General features: G+C 42.2%; 1 protein-coding gene across 7 annotated transcripts in view; it reads left to right on the top strand.

Moving 5' to 3' along the window:
• Positions 1-18,092, top strand: part of STX8 (syntaxin 8) — a 261,363-nt gene that overhangs the window by 29,119 nt on the left and 214,152 nt on the right. For all 7 annotated transcript variants that reach the window (XM_038536861.1, XM_038536865.1, XM_038536867.1 and 4 more), the window contains one exon: positions 15,946-16,070. In XM_038536861.1, the coding sequence (XP_038392789.1) occupies positions 15,946-16,070 (125 nt within the window). The remainder of the gene's footprint in view (positions 1-15,945; positions 16,071-18,092) is intronic.

Raw genomic sequence — 18,092 nt, 5'->3', positions numbered from 1 at the left:
CTTAGACTTTAAACCTTCTATTTGCTTTTTAAGGAAGCCGCAATATTTACCGCTACCACCTGGCTCTCTGGAGAGGTTTAGGAGATACGCTTTTGAAGTTCAACATGGTTCTTATAGTGATGCATTTATGCAGTTCCATAGAGTTGGTTTCTTCTGCAGACAGATGATCTCATGCATTTTATGTTAGGTAATGTTTAACTCTCATTTGGGAGGTAGTAGCTTCTGACCTTGTCTCCACGATCTGGAGAAATGCAATAGGTTAATTTGATGCGTGGACTGATACTTCATGTGACAAGAGGGACTATTTGGAGTAGGGACTGACCTGAAAGGTCTGGAATATATATTGTCTTAGTACATTTTTTTCTATGTTAACCACTGGTCCAATAGCAGTCATGTAGCGTGTGCAGTGACCGTGTTTCTTTGGGGAGAAAAATGGAGAATGTCATATGACAGTAGTTCTTGTGACTCCTTTTGTGGAGGAGGCAGTTTGGTTGAAGGGTTAGGCCAAAATGTTGACACTTTGGGATATTCTAGAAGTTTGTGGGAACTGACAGAATTTTTAAAAATGTGAACCTAATCTGAAAGTGGTGGATCGTGTTATAAACACACAGATTGTACAAAAGAGTAATCAATGAAAATTGGAGTGCCTTCCCACTTCCAACAGATGTGTAGTTCCTCATTTCTTCCCCAGAGGCAACCACTTATAATAGTTTTTTATGTGTCCTTCCTGGGAGATTCTACATATATACAAGGGTGCACGCCCACACACACACCCCCCTCCCATCTACCTCTTGCCTCTTTTATTTTTAACATGAATTATAGTATAACATGCCCTCTTGACTCTTTGCATTATCTTTTCAGCTCTATAGGGTAACTTGGAGATTATGAAGCAGAATGTTTAAACTAATACTTTTAAATGTCTTGGAAGTATTTCAGAGCTTGACAGAGTAAGCTATTCAAAGTTTTTTGGTGATGTATGTACTCACAAGACTGATGACCACTTGAATGGATCTCTGTAGTCATTTTAGTCCAGATTTTTTTTTTTCCTCTCCATGGAATAGGAAAGGAACTCTACCAGCAGCCCGATTTCCAAATAGATACTGAGTATAAAAAGGATTATCCATTTGGATGACTGATGAAGCAAGTGAATCTAAGACCTTGAGATGTGAATAAATATTAGTTATTGCAATTCCATGCTGTTGAACAAGTCGAGAAAGCTACCCAGTGATACCCTGTGAGATGTAATGAATATAGTCTGTCCACAGGCAGTAGCATGGTAGCTTCTCCACAGGTTTTGAAAGCTGGATGACAAAGAAATATCAAATAAAAAATTTAAGATGCTATTTGTTAAAGCATTAAAAACATGAAATATGTAGGAATAAGTCAAATGAAAGGTGTATGAAACCTCCACATTCAAAACTATAATAACATTGTTTAGAGAAATTAAGGAAAAACTAAAAGATATACCATGTTCAGGGATTGGAGGACTCAGTCTTGTAAAGATGTCAGCTCTCTCAAGATTCACCTATAGGTTCAGAACAAACTCAGAGTCCCCAGCCACTTTTTTTTTTTTTAAGATTTTATTTATTCATGAGAGACACACAGAGACAGACAGAGACATAGGTAGAGGGAGAAACAGGCTCCGTGCAGGGAACCTGATGCAGGACTCGATCCCAGGAGCCCGGGATCACACCCTGAGCCAAAGGCAGATGCTCAACCACTGAGCCACCCAAGTGCCCCCACCCAAGCCACTTTTTCAGTTTCATCATTTAAGAAGATGATTTTAAACTTTATATGGCATTTAAAAGAGCCAAGAAAAGCCAAGGTAGTTTTGAAGAACAAAAAGCATGAGGGCTCACGTTATCAGTTATCAGGACTTACCATAAAGCTGCACTGTGATGTGGACACAAGGATAGGCAAGTAAACCAGTGGAACAATACAGAGTTCATGTGCGTTGCTACTTGACTCATGACAAAGGTACACTGCAGTGTAGTAGAGAAAAGATAGTCTCTTCAATAAATAATGTTAGGTCAACTAGAGAAGCATATGAGTGAAAAAGAATCAGCCTCTGCATCACTGTCTATAAAATTCAGTTCCAAAAAGATTGTAGATCTAAATGCAAAAGGTGAAATGAGAACTCATAGGAGAAAACATAAAAGAATGTCTTTATGACCTTGGGACAGGCAAGTATTTCTTATAGGATACTTAGAGCATTAAACATAAAAGAAACACATGATAAGTTGGACTTCCTTGAAATAAGAAATTCTGCTTATATCAAAGCACGAAAGACAAGCCACAGAATGAGAACCATATTTATTTTATTTATTTATTTTTAAAGATTATATTTATTCATGAGAGATACAGAGAGAGAGGCAGAGACACAGGCAGAGGGAGAAGCAGGCTGCATGCAGGAAGCCCAATGTGGAATTTGATCCCGTGACTCCAGGATCACATGCTGGACCGAAAGCAGGCGCTATACTGCTGAGCCACCCCCAGATCCCCGAGAATTCATATTTATAGTGCGTATATCTGATACCAGATTGTTGTTGTATCCAGAATATATAAAGAACTCCTATAATTTAAGAAAATGACTGACAAGCCATTAGGAAAAAGAGGCAGAAGACTAGAATTTGGACATCACAAAGGAGGATACCCAATTGCTGGTAAGCATATGAAAACATGTGCAACTTAACTAGTCATAAGGGAAGTGTGAAGCAAAACCATGATAACAGACCATTGCACCTACCAGAATGGCAGGAATTAAAATGGCAGACGGGTCAAGTGCTGCTGGAATTCTCACACACTGCTGCTGAAACTCTCAATTCTGCAACCACTTTGGAAAACTGTATCTCCTAAAACTGAGCTGTGCAAAAGCATGAATAAGACTGCTTATATCAGTGTTATTAGTCTTCCTACCTGGAAACGACTCAGTGAATACCTACACTAGGCTGTATAAATACATGATGGCATATTTATGCAGTGATACTACCCAGAAAGTGAGAAAAAATGAACTACATGCCACACCATGGATGAATCTAACAAACATCCACATTGAGCAAAATGAGTCTGACTTATGAGCGCGTACTATAGGATTCCATTCCTGTAAAGGCAAAGCTTCATTGCAATATTACAGATCAGGGAAGTGGGTCCCTTTGCAGGAAGCAGTGAGCCATAAGAGGGCACGAGAGATCCTGGTGTTCTGTTAGCACTTTGTTTCTTGCTAGGGTAGTGACTAACTGTGGGTGCTCACTTCACAAATTATCTCTGAGCTGTACACTTAATGACTTTTCTGTTCACGTGTTCTAATTGAACTTAAAAATATGTATGTAAGTACCAGTACATACAGTACATACATTTTTTTTAAACTCAAGCATTTCTTCTTAATATTGGTTATTTGTTCTTACATTCATACTTTCTTTTAAATTTCCACTGGTGCCACCTTTTTTTTTGTTTTATGATAGTCACACAGAGAGAGAGAGAGAGGCAGAGACACAGGCAGAGGGAGAAGCAGGCTCCATGCACCGGGAGCCCGACGTGGGATTCGATCCCGGGTCTCCAGGATCGCGCCCTGGGCCAAAGGCAGGCGCCAAACCACTGCGCCACCCAGGGATCCCCGTACATACATACATTTTTATATAACATATTACACATGCAGATAAGTACATATATACCTGTGTCTATGTACACTTGTATATGTATATATACTTAAATATATAATATAATATGTAATAAGTAATTAGTAATACAATGTATGCTCATATAACACATCATTGCTCATAAAACTTATAAATGGATATAGTTATATATAACTATACTTAATGTGTGAGTATACATACATAAACACGTACATATGTATTGATGCTTTTGCATGCACAGTGTGCACGCACACACACACATACGCACACTAAGATCTGTGTCCTGAACAGACCACAAGATGGAGATGTGAGTCAGTAGAACTGGGGGAAAAACTTTACCCAGGTCTTCCTAGTGGGTAGATTTTGTGAAGTTAGGGTTTTTCTTCTGTGAAAGTGCCGGGGGAGTGCTTGGCTTGCTCTTTCTGCCCACCGTCAGAAAAGGAGCCAGGTCACCCTTCTATTCTATCCCCAACATCATCCTCCTTCCTTTCTCTGCTCACTGCAACCCTGTTTGTCATTTGAAAACCTCCCCCTGGGTGACTGTACACCCCTGCCCGGGTTATCTGCCCCTTCTTGCTTCTCTCTCCCTCTCCCTCCATCATCTTTTCTTACCTTTAGTCTTTCTCTCCCATTACTCTTTCTCCCTGCCGCCCCACCACCACCACCACCACCCCTGCCCCCGCCGGAGGAAAAAAAGTTCGACTCTGGCATTTCTTGATATTAGTGTTTGTTTCCTACTCTTAATTTTAAAAACAGAAGGATGCTTTTTTCTTTTTTCTTTTTTTTAAAGATTTTATTTATTTATTAATGAGAGACACTGAGAGAGGCAGAGACACAGGCAGAGGAAGAAGCAGGCTCCCTGCAGGGAGCCCAATGCGGACTCCATCCAAGGACTCCAGGATCACAACCTGAGCCGAAGGCAGATGCTCAACCGCTGAGCCACCCAGGCATCTCCAGAAGGATACTTTCAACAGCACTTTCTATCCATCTTCACTACATCAGGGGTCATCATTCTCCTAATATCTCCCCTCCCCTTGATCTTCCTCCCTGAGGAAGTGAGTCGTCCTTAATTGGATTTGAAACAAATTACAAACGCAATACAGGCTCATTATAACAAGTCAGACTGTACTGAGGCGTAGCCAAAAATTAATTCTCTCCCTTTCTTTCCCTCCAGTGCCATTATCCTAAAGTAACTAGTGTTAACTGTTTGGACACTTTCCTTGTCCACCTGTATCTGTGTTTATACAAATATTTACAAATAGACTTATACACATAAACGTTTTCCTTTCCCAACCTTTTTAAGTTGTCCGATACATATTACTCCATAATTTACGTTTCCATTTAAATTTGGACAGTCCTCCAAATCCATAGATCTAACAAATTCTTTTCAGTGGCAGCATTATTCCACAATGTAAATATGCAGTCATTCATCCAACCACTCCCCATCTGATGGATACTGAGTTGTTTAGGTTTTTGCTATGACGAGTAAAATGTGTCAGTCAGGACCCGTGGTGAATGTGGCTTCTATTTCTGTAGAAATTTCTCCCCAAAGTGGAGTCACTAGAACGAAGGGCATGGGTGTCCAGGTTCAACAGGCACTGCCATGTCTGTTTCTGAAAGTCCCAATGGCTCTCATTTTCCCCAGCACCATATGGGGAAACCCTTTTATTTTTTATTAATATTTTTAAATTTTTATTTGTTTATTCATGAGAGAGAGAGAGGCAGAGACACAGGCAGAGAGAGAAGCAGGCTCCCCACGGGGTGCCCGATGTGGGACTCGATCCCAGGACCCCAGGATCATGCCCTGAGCCAGAGGCAGATGCTCAACCACTAAGCCACTCAGGTGTCCCTGGGGCAGCCCTTTTATAGAACTGGTTGAGTTTTGTCCATTCGATGGGCGAAAAATGGTATCTTGTTTTGAATCGCAGTCCTTTAACCACCTGATATATTTGTCACTTTTTCATGGGAAGATAAAAAGATTCCCTACCCCTTTGTGTATTAATTTTACATGTTGAAAACCACATGGGAATTGAAAAAGTAGAAAATTCTAGTCTATGAAGAAGCAGAGGGAAGAACCCAAGAGTCACCTATACACATTGTATTGTAAGTTACTTATGTTGATTAAAAAAAAACAAACCTATTGAATACTTTCCAATTTGGGCTTTTTATAAATGAAAATGTGTAAGAAACTGAAAAAAGCATTTTCTCATTTATTAAAAAGGGTTTTCTCTTTTTCCCTGCCTCTCTTGCCTACCAAGCATGTTCACATAGTATTTGAGCCTCATAATAATTTTTGTGGTGTAAGAGAGGAGAGAGGAGGGCCAGTTTGCGGATGGGGAGACTGAGCCTCAAAGAAGCCATCATGCCCAAGGTGAATAAATGGGAGAAAAAAAAAATTGAACTCAAGTCTCCTTGTCATATGCTGTAGGTTTTGTCTCTTGAGCCCTCTCTCTCTCTCAGTTTTGGTCTCCTACCATGGTTCCCTTGTAGGGACCCCCATTGGTTCATTTCTCACTGACTTCAAGTACTTTTTCCTTCTTCCTGATACTTATACGTAACACACAGCGTTCCTTCCATATCAAGCCACATAGTGTGAACTTTGTATGTGTAATTCAGTGGTGGGAATAAAGTGTCCAGTATTAAAAACCTGGGTTTGAATTTTGACTCAATTTTTTTGTAAAAATGCAGATAATCATGACTCTACAAAATATTGTGAAGTCCAGGTGAGATAAATGTAGGTGAAGGCGTATGTTTATGCCTTTGTGAAGTGCTTTGTAAATGGTATTGAGCACATGCTGTCACGGCTCTTAGCAGAGGGCAATTCAAGAATGGCATGCCCTTTGGAGAGGCCTTTTTGTCCTGCACCAAACAATGGAGAATGACGTATGAGAGTTGATACCTAAATGCTAAATCTTGTGCTATGGGCCACACACAGTCTAGGACATAAGGACAGGAGGAGCGCTGGGTGAGGCAGGAGGAACTGAGAAACCAGGGGGAGAAATGAGACTTGACACAGCCATTGTACATTTGGTAGAATTTCCATATTTTCCTCTTACTTGTGTGCCTTCTTGAGCCCTCCTCTTTCTAGACTGATCACTTATGCACCAGTCTGCATATTTGGTGTCCAGCTGGCTGCAGAGATACCACCTCAGGGTGCCTGCAGGTTGCCGGACCCTGTCCCCAGAGGGAAAATGAAAAGCACAGTCGAAAGCATGGGTGCCCATCTCAGGAATTTGAGTTTTTAGATGGGAACTATCTAAAATAGTTGGAAATAATGACCATGCGGGTAGTTTTGGCTTTAGTGCGTCTTGGATGTATACACATTATTCACGGACACCCTCAGTCTTTTAATGCCAGATTTGGGTTTTTTTTTTTTTAATTTTTATTTATTTATGATAGTCACAGAGAGAGAGAGAGAGGCAGAGACACAGGCAGAGGGAGAAGCAGGCTCCATGCACCGGGAGCCCGACGTGGGATTCGATCCCGGGTCTCCAGGATCGCGCCCTGGGCCAAAGGCAGGCGCCAAACCGCTGCGCCACCCAGGGATCCCCAGATTTGGGTTTTTGTACATCAGCTGACAAACATAAATTTCTACCGCTGTTGGTCATCCTTCTGCCAGCTAAAAATTTCTGTCACACTTACATCTTTGTCCTAGAACAACGTTAACTTACCCAACTAAGTGAATATTTTACTGCATTTTATCTTTATGAGTGAGGACAGAAGCAAATAAAGGGGGGGGGGACAGTAGAGTCGAGACAGAAATGGAGATCATCCATCATGTTGAATGCTTAAATGCAAATTGTTCACCTCAGTTGGGCACCTGTCAGATACGTCTGTTGTTCAAGTGCGCTTGATCGTAAAAAAAAATTTTTTTGAAAGGTTTTATTTATTTATTCCTGAGAGACACAGAGAGAGGGGCAGAGACACAGGCAGAGGGAGAAGCAGACACCCTGTAGGGAGCCCGATGGGGGACTCGATCCCAGAACCCCGGGATCACAACCTGAGCCAAAGGCAGATGGTCAACCACTGAGACAGAGATGTAGGGCCATTGTGAATGGCCATTATGAAAATCTCTCCATTATATATAAGCATATTGTTGACTTTCATTCATTCTGTTTCCAAACATGTTTTTGGGAGTGCTTTCTGTACTCACAGAAGGAGCTGCTTATAAGTAAAAGTCAGTCATGGCATCACTGAGCATTGATCAGCACAGGTTGAATTGTAACCACCAACCAGCAGATGGCTCTCAGTCACCGTAAATTTGTCAGAGCAGCTAATTCATCTCTCTTGGAATTCTTCTGTTTTATGGACCACCCTGACTTACCCCTTTCTACTCTTCAGGAACCCTGACAATCAAACACTTACAGTAGAGGAACTGTTCCTTTTAGTTTTATTTTCTTGATTTTGGGCTGCCTGAGTGACTCTTAGGCAAAGCCTGCTGGAATTTCTGAACTTCAGTTTGGAGGTCAAAACTTGCAATGACCTTTGCCACCCTGCATCTCTGTTCCGCTGTGAACCATTTTGCCAGGTTTGTAACGTAACATTAAAACTTATTAGCGGTCAGTGTGGTCAGCAATGAGGAAGGAAAAAATGGGATTGGTTTGAAACTAGAAAAATATTTAGACTGCAGTAGATTTTACAGATGCTATGGCAAGCATCTCCTTGGACGATGTGTAAGAAGATACTTTCCTTGTTTGTGTTCTTACCTATTCTGGCCTCATACTCAGTAAAGATCATGTTTTTAACTTCACAAAAAAACAATAGTTGAGTATTTGCAAAAGGCATGGTGTTAGGCTTTTATTGTCTCCAGAGTATCAGGTCCACAAGGTTGGTTATTTGTCTTATTCCCTTCCAAGCCCCAAGGTTAGAGTTGGGCACATAGAGGGTGCTCAGTGAATACTTGTAGGAAGGATGAGTGGAAGGCAGGATGGGATACAGGAAGGAACAGGACAGAGTCCTGGACCTAGAGAGGCTAGCCATCTAGCAGCTTTGGCTAAAGTAGTCATAGACAGCCACCCATCTGGCAGGAGCAATTTTACTTTGTGGTCGTTCTTAGGAACAATGTTGAAGTTTGGGAAAATTCTAGAAGAAAATAAAAAATGTCTTTTCCCCTAGGTTGTGTCACTTCCCCGAGTCTCCCACATTTGAAAATTTTTATCCCCTGTATCCAGTCTACTCAAAAACTCGGGGAGTTTCCCTGTGATTCACTGTGGGGATTGTCTCCTGCTGTCCCCTCTTGTCATTTCCCTCCTTCCAGACCCCCATCACCTTCCGCCTGAATTACACCAGCCTCCTGGCCCACCTCCCCAACTGTGGCCTCTCCTCAGCATAATCCTGGCCGCATATTGGTGCCAGATTTTGCCTCTTAAGAATTTATGTCAAAGAATCTATTTCTGATTGAAATTTGAGCCCCTGTGCATCTTTATATCCACAGAAAGCAACTGCCAAAAAAAGTTTGGAGAAAGGAATTACCCTTTTCATATCGTGGTAGCATTTTCTCATCTTTTTAGGCAAGTCTAATTGCAAAGCTTCTCAGACTCAATTCACTTCACTGGCACCCTGGAAGCATCTTCTCCAGTCCTGTCTGCAACCCACCACATGGTCCATGAATACACAAACACTAATACTTCTTTTAGACAAAAGGCAAACATTTTATATAGTCACTTTGACATCTTTTTGAGATGCTAAAAACACCTAAGAAAGCTACCTCTTGGGATTCACTGCTTTTTCAATTCTGGGTTTGGTTGATAAGAAGGCCTGTCCCTGTGAACTTCCAACAAACTTCAACCACATTTATCAGCAGAAAAACATGAGTTGCCTGTGCCACCTGCCCCCCGTAGTAGCATAATGTAATGTACATCATTTTCTTTGGGGGATGAAAATGAAATATCTGTATACCTTTCGAAGCAACTGTGAACCTTTTTAGTAAAATCTTTATAAGACAGATAATCCAGGGGCACCTGGGTGGTTCAGCGGTTGAGAATCTGCCTTTGGCTCAGGTCATGATCCCAGGGTTCTGGGATCGAGTTCCACATCAGGCTCTCCACAGGGAGCCTGCTTCTCCCTCTGCCTGTGTGTCTGCCTCTCTTTTTCTGGGTCTCTCATGAATAAATAAATAAAATCTTTAAGAAAAAAAAAGAGATATCCAACCAATTTATAAATGTGGCATTCATTTCAGAAGTTCTGTTTGTTACATAAGTTCCATCCTGAAAGAATATGGACAAAAATTAACTGATATATTTTTTTAAAAAACCATCTCAAGTCTATTGTAGCCTCTGGAGCATAGTGTTTAGCATTTTGCTAACGTAACTTCCTTCTTCCTTTTTAGAGGAGAAGCATTCCCTTGGTGTCATTCCAAAAGCAGGATTGAGCTCTAAGGTTTTAGTGAAAGAATTCTCTTTCAGGTGATACCCTCTCCATCTGTTTGAACAATATCAGTCTTTGCTGCTAGAGTCTCAGAGGCATATAACAATTGATTAAGTTTTGTTTGCCCCCCCCCTTTTTTTTTTTTTTTTTTTTGCTACTCGGGATATAAACATGACTGTCATGTGGCCTCTTTCCTCACAGAGCTCATAATTTAGGAAGGGAGACGGATAAGTAAATAACTCACTACAGTCCTGCCTGATAAATGCCACGTTAGAGGTTTCGAACAAAGTGCCAGGGGAGCACCAGCGAGTGATTGATTCAGGGGAGGGGGGGGTGGAGATGGGGATCAGGAAGGACCAAACAGGAGAAGTGACATTTGAGTTGAGCCTTAGGGGATGAATAGAATTTTGCCAGATGGACAAAAGGGTGGGGGTGGGGACCCTCCAGACTCATACAAAAACATGAGAGTGTGGAAGTTTGTGCCTTTGTCTGAGAAGCCCTGAGCGGTTTGTAGGACTGAAGGAAGAGTAGGGTCTGGAAGGGGGTGTTGGGAGATCCCTGGGGCCATGTCTTCAAGCTTAAACGTCTCATCTGTGGCATCCAGGCTGCCGCAGAAGTTTTAAAACAGGGAAATGTCACAGTGAGAGCTCTGTTCCAGAAAGAGCTCTGGCAACAGGGCTCACGATGATTTGGATGCGGGCGACTGTAAGCGAGGGGACCAGCCACAAGGCTGTGGCATAGGAATGGCTGAGATGTGGGAGACAGGCAGAAGTCAAAATCTGCAGTGGAATTCCCAGCTGGAAGGTCCCAAACAAGAAGACATGCATGCAAAGGGAGCCTGCAGGAAAATATCACAGGTGGAGGTGAATCTGAACGTCTTGAGCACAGTGCTTTTCAATCAGGATGAGGGGTGAGAGGACCTGCCTCCCCTGGATTTCGTTATGTGGGGTTTCAGATTCTGATCTTGCCCTGCTAGGAAGGGGAGCATGCCCTTCTCCAACCCCCCAGCTAAGAACCCACCACCTTGATGACCCAAGAGAACGTGTCCTGGTCCATGTGGACTGGGACAGACATGCATGAGCACCTGCTAGCTCCTGTTCTTCCAACCCTGCAGCCATGGCAACAGAGAGCATTGCCCAGAGAGTGATCACACTGTGAGAAGGGCAAATCTGAAGAGAATTGCTGGGGAACACGCATATTTAAGGGACACGTGGAAGAAGAGGGCCCTTCAAATCACAGAGAAGTGGCTGCCTGTGGGAGAGAGCAGCATGGAGGAAGCCACGGGAGGAGCGGCTAGGTCACGGAGAAGGGCCATGGGCAGTGGTGACAATCGAGACCTACAAAGGGATGGAGGGGCAGCAGGGGACATTTGGGCAGTCAGGAGGTTACAAGTGAGAAGGAAGAGTTTTGTAGAGCGGAGGTTGGGCCAGTAGGCAGAGTTCATTCCTTAGGGTGACTTAGCTGTTAATGGGAGGGCATCTGGGATGGGGAGCAGCTAGTGTGAAGCTAAAATGACAAGGTTCTGCAGGAGTGAGGGCGAAGGGGAAGAGGGGATGCAGGTGTGTCACGGCTGCCTGCCCAGGAATCAATGCTGCTAGGCCTCACTTTCCAAATTGCACCCTCTTTACCCTTGTCCCGAGCACGTGTGTGGCTCACGCCTCCCGCCCCCAGAGACATCATCTGGATATCTGTCCTTTCTGGGAATGCCCTCCATCCCTGCCTCCCCGTAGCACTGACCCTTACCCACTCTGCAAGGCTATGTCTAGTCTCCCTGTTGTCATGAAACCTCCCCTGTGATGGTAGAGAGCGCCTTGGGTGAAGAGTGCAAAGAGGTAGGTCGTGCCTCTAGCTCTGCCACTAAGTGTGTGACCTCCAAGAAAGTCACCATGATGTCTCTAAATTGGTTTTCTTGTTAGTCATATCTGCTGTGGCTGACACACAGGCCTGTGTATGTCACAAATAAGATTGTGGCCGTAAAATGCCTCTGGAATCACACAGAACACAGCCTGAGTGTGCTGACACCATTTCCTGACTCCTGGAGCCTACAGAAGAAGGTGCTGTGGGTCAAGAAACAAACCCAGGCGAGAAGAAAACTTTTTGACTCCTTAGACTTAAGATTTTATTTATTTATTTATTTATTTATTTATTTATTTATTTATTTATTTATTTATTTTATTTCATTTATTTATTCATGAGAGAGAGAGGCAGAGACACAGGCAGAGGGAGAAGCAGGCTCCATGCAGGGAGCCTGACGTGGGACTTGATTCCGGGTCTCCAGGATCACGCCCTGGGCTGAAGGCAGCACTAAACCGCTGAGCCACCTGGGCTCTCCCAGACTTAAGATTTTAAACACAGGACTGGCCTCTTTACTTGAGTGTGCAAACATGCCAAACAGAAGCACAATTTCATGCTTCAGTGAATGATTTCATTCATTTAGGTATGGTTTTTGCCAAATAAGTTAATACCCTCAACTTTTTTTTTTTTCCTTCAGTGCCCATTATGCCAGGCACTGAGGTTATCGTGACAGACAAGATAGTCCCTACCCTGGGGAGCTTCTAGTCTAGGGTGGAGGCAAAAAATAAACAAGTGCATCCTATCCAATAGCTAGTTGTTGAAATGCTACAGAGAAAAATGCAAAATAAGGAGGCGGGCTGAGCATTACGAGTAAGGGTACTACTTTATTTTACTTTATTTTTGTAAAGATGTTATTTATTTACACAGAGAGAGAAAGAGAGAGACACAGGCAGAGAGAAAGGCAGAGACACAGGCAGAGGGAGAAGCAGGCTCCCTGTGGAGAGCCTGATGCAGGACTGGATCCTGGAACTTTGGCCCTAAGCTGAAGGCAAATACTTAACCACTGAGCCACCCAGGCTCCCTTAGTTTCTCTTTTCAATTTGATCATAACTCCTTGAAAGCAAGAATCATGTCTTAAAGTCTTTCATATTTTCCTTCTTACCTGAGAGAGTGCTCAGGCATCATTCCAAATATTAAGTTGAACATAAAATCTAATGAAGAGAAAATCAAGTCTTCCGCATACAGCGATGCTTGTGATCTTACCTGCCCTTGTTGATAAAGATATATCCCTTGCTGAGTATCCCACTAGAGTTGGGGCATCAACAAAGTATGAACACCAAAAGGAAAGACAGAGTTTAGCCCTGAACTTCTAAACTTTGAAACTTTCCAAACTCCCAATACTTTGGAACCAGATAGCCAAGGGAAGAGGCATTAGAGAAGAATTTTTACTTTGGCCTACTTTGGCCAACCACACTGTGGTTTATGAGTATTTTTTTTTTTTAAGATTTTATTTATTTATTTGAGAGAGTGTGTGCGAGCAGGTGGCAGGGGCAGAGGGGGAGGGAGAAGCAGTCTCCCCGTGGAGCAGGCTGATGTGGGGCCCGATCCCAGGACCCTGAGACCCTCAGGTCATACCTGAGCTAAAGGCAGACGTTTAGCCAACTGAGCCACCCAGGTGTCCCCCATACTGTTGCTTTTCTATCAATCTTTGTGAAAAGCAAGACCAAAACAGTCCTTTCAGTGCTTAGGGCCTTCGGAGGTCTGTCTGCAGCCCTGGGAAATGTTTCCTGTATTGTATGTCTGCCATCTTATGAGTGTTTGATGTTAATATTAGATTGTGCCCGTGTTGTACTATATTCTCTAATACGCATTAAATATATATGTGTATATATAATTAAAGGCTGTAGTTCTACTTTGTTGTTTTTGAGGTTGTGCAGTTTTATCACATCTGTTTTGTTTTCTCCTTTAGTAATTTGTAAAGACGTGCTCTCGGTGTGGCAAGAGCCACCAGTGGAACATTCCCTCTTTAACTTTGGAGGAGCAACGTCTACTGTCAGCACAGGTGCAGGTGTACTAATTTGAATGGGAGGGTGCTCTTGGCCGGTGATAGATGCACTGTGAGGTTACCTTATGTCTCTCTGACCCATTGTACTGGTCTTTAGCACTTGCTTTTTTCAGGGGTCCATATGCAGCTTCCCAGAGGAGTCCTGTTTTGAGCCAGAGCTGGTGCTTGCAAGGTGCTGTAAGAGTCAGGGAGCGTGCTTTTTCTAAACTCGCTTCTCCTTTCTCTTCTCTGTTGCATTCATCCCCACATCTTGAGTTAGGTGAGACTGAATGATTATTTCTAGGGAATAAATCCAGGATCTTGACATCATAGATACTTGGGGCTGACCAAGCAGAGTAAGGTTTTAAAGAAATATGTCTGCCTACTTGATGAGGTGGAACCACATGGTGCTTCTGTTTGGCATGTTCGTGTGCTCAAGCAGAGGCCAGCCCTGTGTTTAAAATCTTAGGTCTAAGTAGTCAAAAGTTTTCTTCTCACCTGGGTTTGTTTCTCAATCCACAGCATCTTCTTCTGTAGGTTCCAGAGTGCTTGACTAAAAATGAAGTTGATACAGCCTTTTGGGGTATACTCTTATATTAAAACATTGTACTTTACTGTGCCCTGTGTATGCAGAGCATTAAGCGATAGAACAATACTAGTGAATATTTGTTGAGTGACTCTTCTCTTCCAAGAACTGCACTGAACGCTTTCTACATGTTTCACACCTGGTCTCCCTCCCACCTGCCACCATCGGAACGGAAGCAGCACCCATCACAAAAATTTGTACCCTGTAGGGGCAGAGATTCTGTTCTGTTTTTCCTGTATTCTATTTTTTTCTCATTCCCATGAATGAGAACAATACCTACTATATACTAAGTACTGAATAAATGTTCTTTGGGTAAATAGATTTATTTTATTTACTCTCCAGCAACCCTCTGAGGTAGAAATTGCTGTCTGGATTTGGTAGGTGGTGGGGCCAGGATTTGAACCTGTGTTAACAGCTGCTTGTTCTGTGTTGGGGAGCAGCATATAATCCAGTCAAGGGTGACTTTTGGTTCCTGCCATCTATCTATTAGACGAGAAGCTTACCTACGTAAAAGGTTCAACAATGGAGTAGCAGTTATTTCCAGGTAATTTGAGAAATCTGCAAAGTACTAGAAGAGTCACAAGTGATGGAGAAATGAATGAATGCATACCCATCGTCTGGAGCTGTGCTTGCACATAGCATGTGCTCACTACATGTTAACCACTGTTGTGTCTGCCACTATGGTTATGTCACCAATCACTTTTTATGAATCCAACCAGGCTCCCAAATGACTGACTGTACATTGTGGGTTGAAATGTGGGTTTCATGAACACGATGGTCCTTGGGGCTTGGACAGAATGTGGGCAGGTGGAGACAGGGAAGGAGATACTGGAGATGAAAATCCTATAAACCAAGGCTGAAAACATGTGTTCCATGTTCCTGGGACAGCAAGGACACCAATGTGTCTGGTGCAGAAGGGGTGTGTGGGATACTAGGGCGAGTAAAAATTAAGACAAATAATTCAGAATCTGTTTATTATGTTGCGAGCACTACATTGCCTTTGTAAGATTGAATTTGAAACCCTGTGTGTGTTTTTGTCTGTGAACAACCTAACACCCTTTAGTAAAAAATTCTGTGGTCATTTTTAAGTGCCATAACCTGTGGTTGCAACATTGTATCTTAAGAAATAATATTTGTGCCTTTGGTGTCACGTAGCCTGTGAGATGGGGCTTTGTTGCAATAAAAAGACCACTTCCATTTGGCCTTGTGTTTTTGAAATTTAAGATCCTCATTCATGATTATTGACTCAGATGTATCTTGGAAGATTAGTAAAGGTATTATGTGCTGCTATAGCCTCTTTAACAGGCTGTAATTCTCTGGGGAGACCAGGCCTGTGCCTTATTCATCCTCATACCTCGTCCAGCATGAACACAGTTGCTGGCATAAACTAAGGATGCAATAAATCGTGGTTGAATTGAATTTTCAAAGTATGTGAGGCTGGCCATCTCTGCACTTGTGGGAATAATTTGCAGCAGAGCTATATTTTTTGAGTTATGTAACGCATTGAATCTTATTCCTAGGTCCAGCCTGATGACTGGAGGGGCTAAGCGAGGAGTTGCCAACCCTTGGCTCTTTGAGGAGCCAGAGGAGACCAGAGGTTTGGGTTTTGATGAAATCCGGCAACAGCAGCAGAAGATTATCCAAGGTACTGAATACCCCAGGAGCATGGGCCCAGAAACCTTGTCAGAATTTTACTGCAGCCTTTGAATGTTCCTCACACCCATTGAAGATCACCAGGAAAGCTGTTGGTCCTTTAAAGCTCTTGACGATTTTGTGCCTTAGGGTGTCTGAGGCATAGACGGATGGGGTCATCCATCCAGGTAGCCCATGGAAGTAGTGATTCTCCACTGGGAGGGAGAGCGCGTGCACAGTTCTGAGTCTGAGAAACCCAGGTGAATCCGAGGCATGTGCCTCCCTCGCTTTACTCCTTGATGGGACTCGTGCTCCAAAAGAACACAACACTCCTCCTTTTTCTTTTTCTTTTTCTTTTTCTTTTTCTTTTTCTTTTTCTTTTTCTTTTTCTTTTTCTTTTTCTTTTTCTTTTTTTCTTTTTCTTTTTCTTTTTCTTTTTCTTCTTTTTCTTTTTTCTCTTTCTTTCTTTCTTTCTTTCTTTCTTTCTTTCTTTCTTTCTTTCTTTCTTTCTTTCTTTCTTTCTTTCTTTCTTCTTCTTTCTTTTCAAGATTTTATTTATTAACTTGAGAGAGAGAGAGAGTGAGCATAAGCAGGGGGAGCAGGAGAGGGAGAAGCAGATTCCCCACTGAGCAGAGAGCCCAATGTGGGACTCAATCCCAGGACCCTGGGATCATGACCTGAGCTGAAAGTAAACACTTCACCTACTGAGGCACCCAGCACCGCCCCCCCGCCCCCCCCCCCCCCCCCCCCCCCCCCCCCCCCCCCCCCCCCCCCGCAATCTTTTTCTTATACAAAATAAGCCCATTTGGCCTTTATCTTCAAGTTCATCTTGTCCAGTGGCTTTTAAGCGTAATTGTTTGTTTTGTGTTTTTCTGGGTTTTGTTTGTTTGTTTGTTTTTTAATTTTGGAAGTAATGCAGGATTGTTCTGGGAAGTTCAAACAATGCAGGGAGGTATAACATGGAAAAACATCTCCTTATTGGTTCTTCAATCTCAAACTATAACCAGTTCAACATTTACTTCCTCAGGCTTTTTTTCTTTTTTTCTATACGCATACACACATATATTTAGTAGAAGCACACACATATTTTTACATAAATGAGATCATGATACAGGTAGTGCCACAGCTTTTACTTTTTTTCTTGAATGTATGTCACAGACATTTTTCATGTTCCTGTTTTTGTGCATGATTTTTGTGTATTACAGATATGTTTTAAAACAGTCTTACTGAGATATACTTGACATGTCATAAATAGTATGTATTTAAAGTATATAATTCAATAAGTTTTGACTTATGTATGACATTGTGCATGTCTGGTACATTTTTTATCAGATTTATCCCTAAATATTTTATGCTTTTTGTTCTGTTATTAATGGTATTTTAAAATTTCTATGATTGTTGCCAGTGTAGAAAAGTAGAACTAATTTATGTGTATTGATCTTGGATCATGCAACCTTGCTAAACTCACTAATTTGTTAAAAGCTTTTTCATAAAGTCTGTAGGACTTTATTTTTTCTTTTTTTGGAGCAGTTTTAGATACAGAACAAAATTTAGTTGAAGGTTCTTTTGCATGTGAATGTCCAGTTGTTACAGCACCATTTGTTGAAAAGATGGTCTTTGTTCCATTTTATTACCTTTGACGCTTTGTCAGAGACCATTACTATGTTTATGTGGGTCCATTTCTGGGCACTCTGTTCTGTTCCTTTTGTTCCTTTGCTTGTACCACAGTGTCTTAATTACTACAGCTTCAGAGTAAATCTTGAAGTCAATTTTTCTACTTTTGTTCCTTCTCCTTCAATACTGTGTAAGCTATTTTGAGTCTTTTGCCTTTCCAATAACATTTTAGAATCAGTTTGTTTATAGCCACAAAATAACCTGCTGGGATCTTGATGGAAATTGCATTAGATCTATAAAGTGGGGAGAAAACTGGTGTCTTGACAGTATTGAGTCTTTCTACATACATGGAATATCTTTCTTTTAGTTCTTTTTTGATTCCATTCATGAGTTTTGTGGGTTTTCTCATATAGATCTTGTA

Source organism: Canis lupus, chromosome 5, assembly GCF_011100685.1.
Source record: "Canis lupus familiaris isolate Mischka breed German Shepherd chromosome 5, alternate assembly UU_Cfam_GSD_1.0, whole genome shotgun sequence".
NCBI lineage: Eukaryota > Metazoa > Chordata > Mammalia > Carnivora > Canidae > Canis > Canis lupus.
Note: the sequence above shows the minus strand (reverse complement) of the source record. Positions and strands in the feature narration are given on the sequence as shown.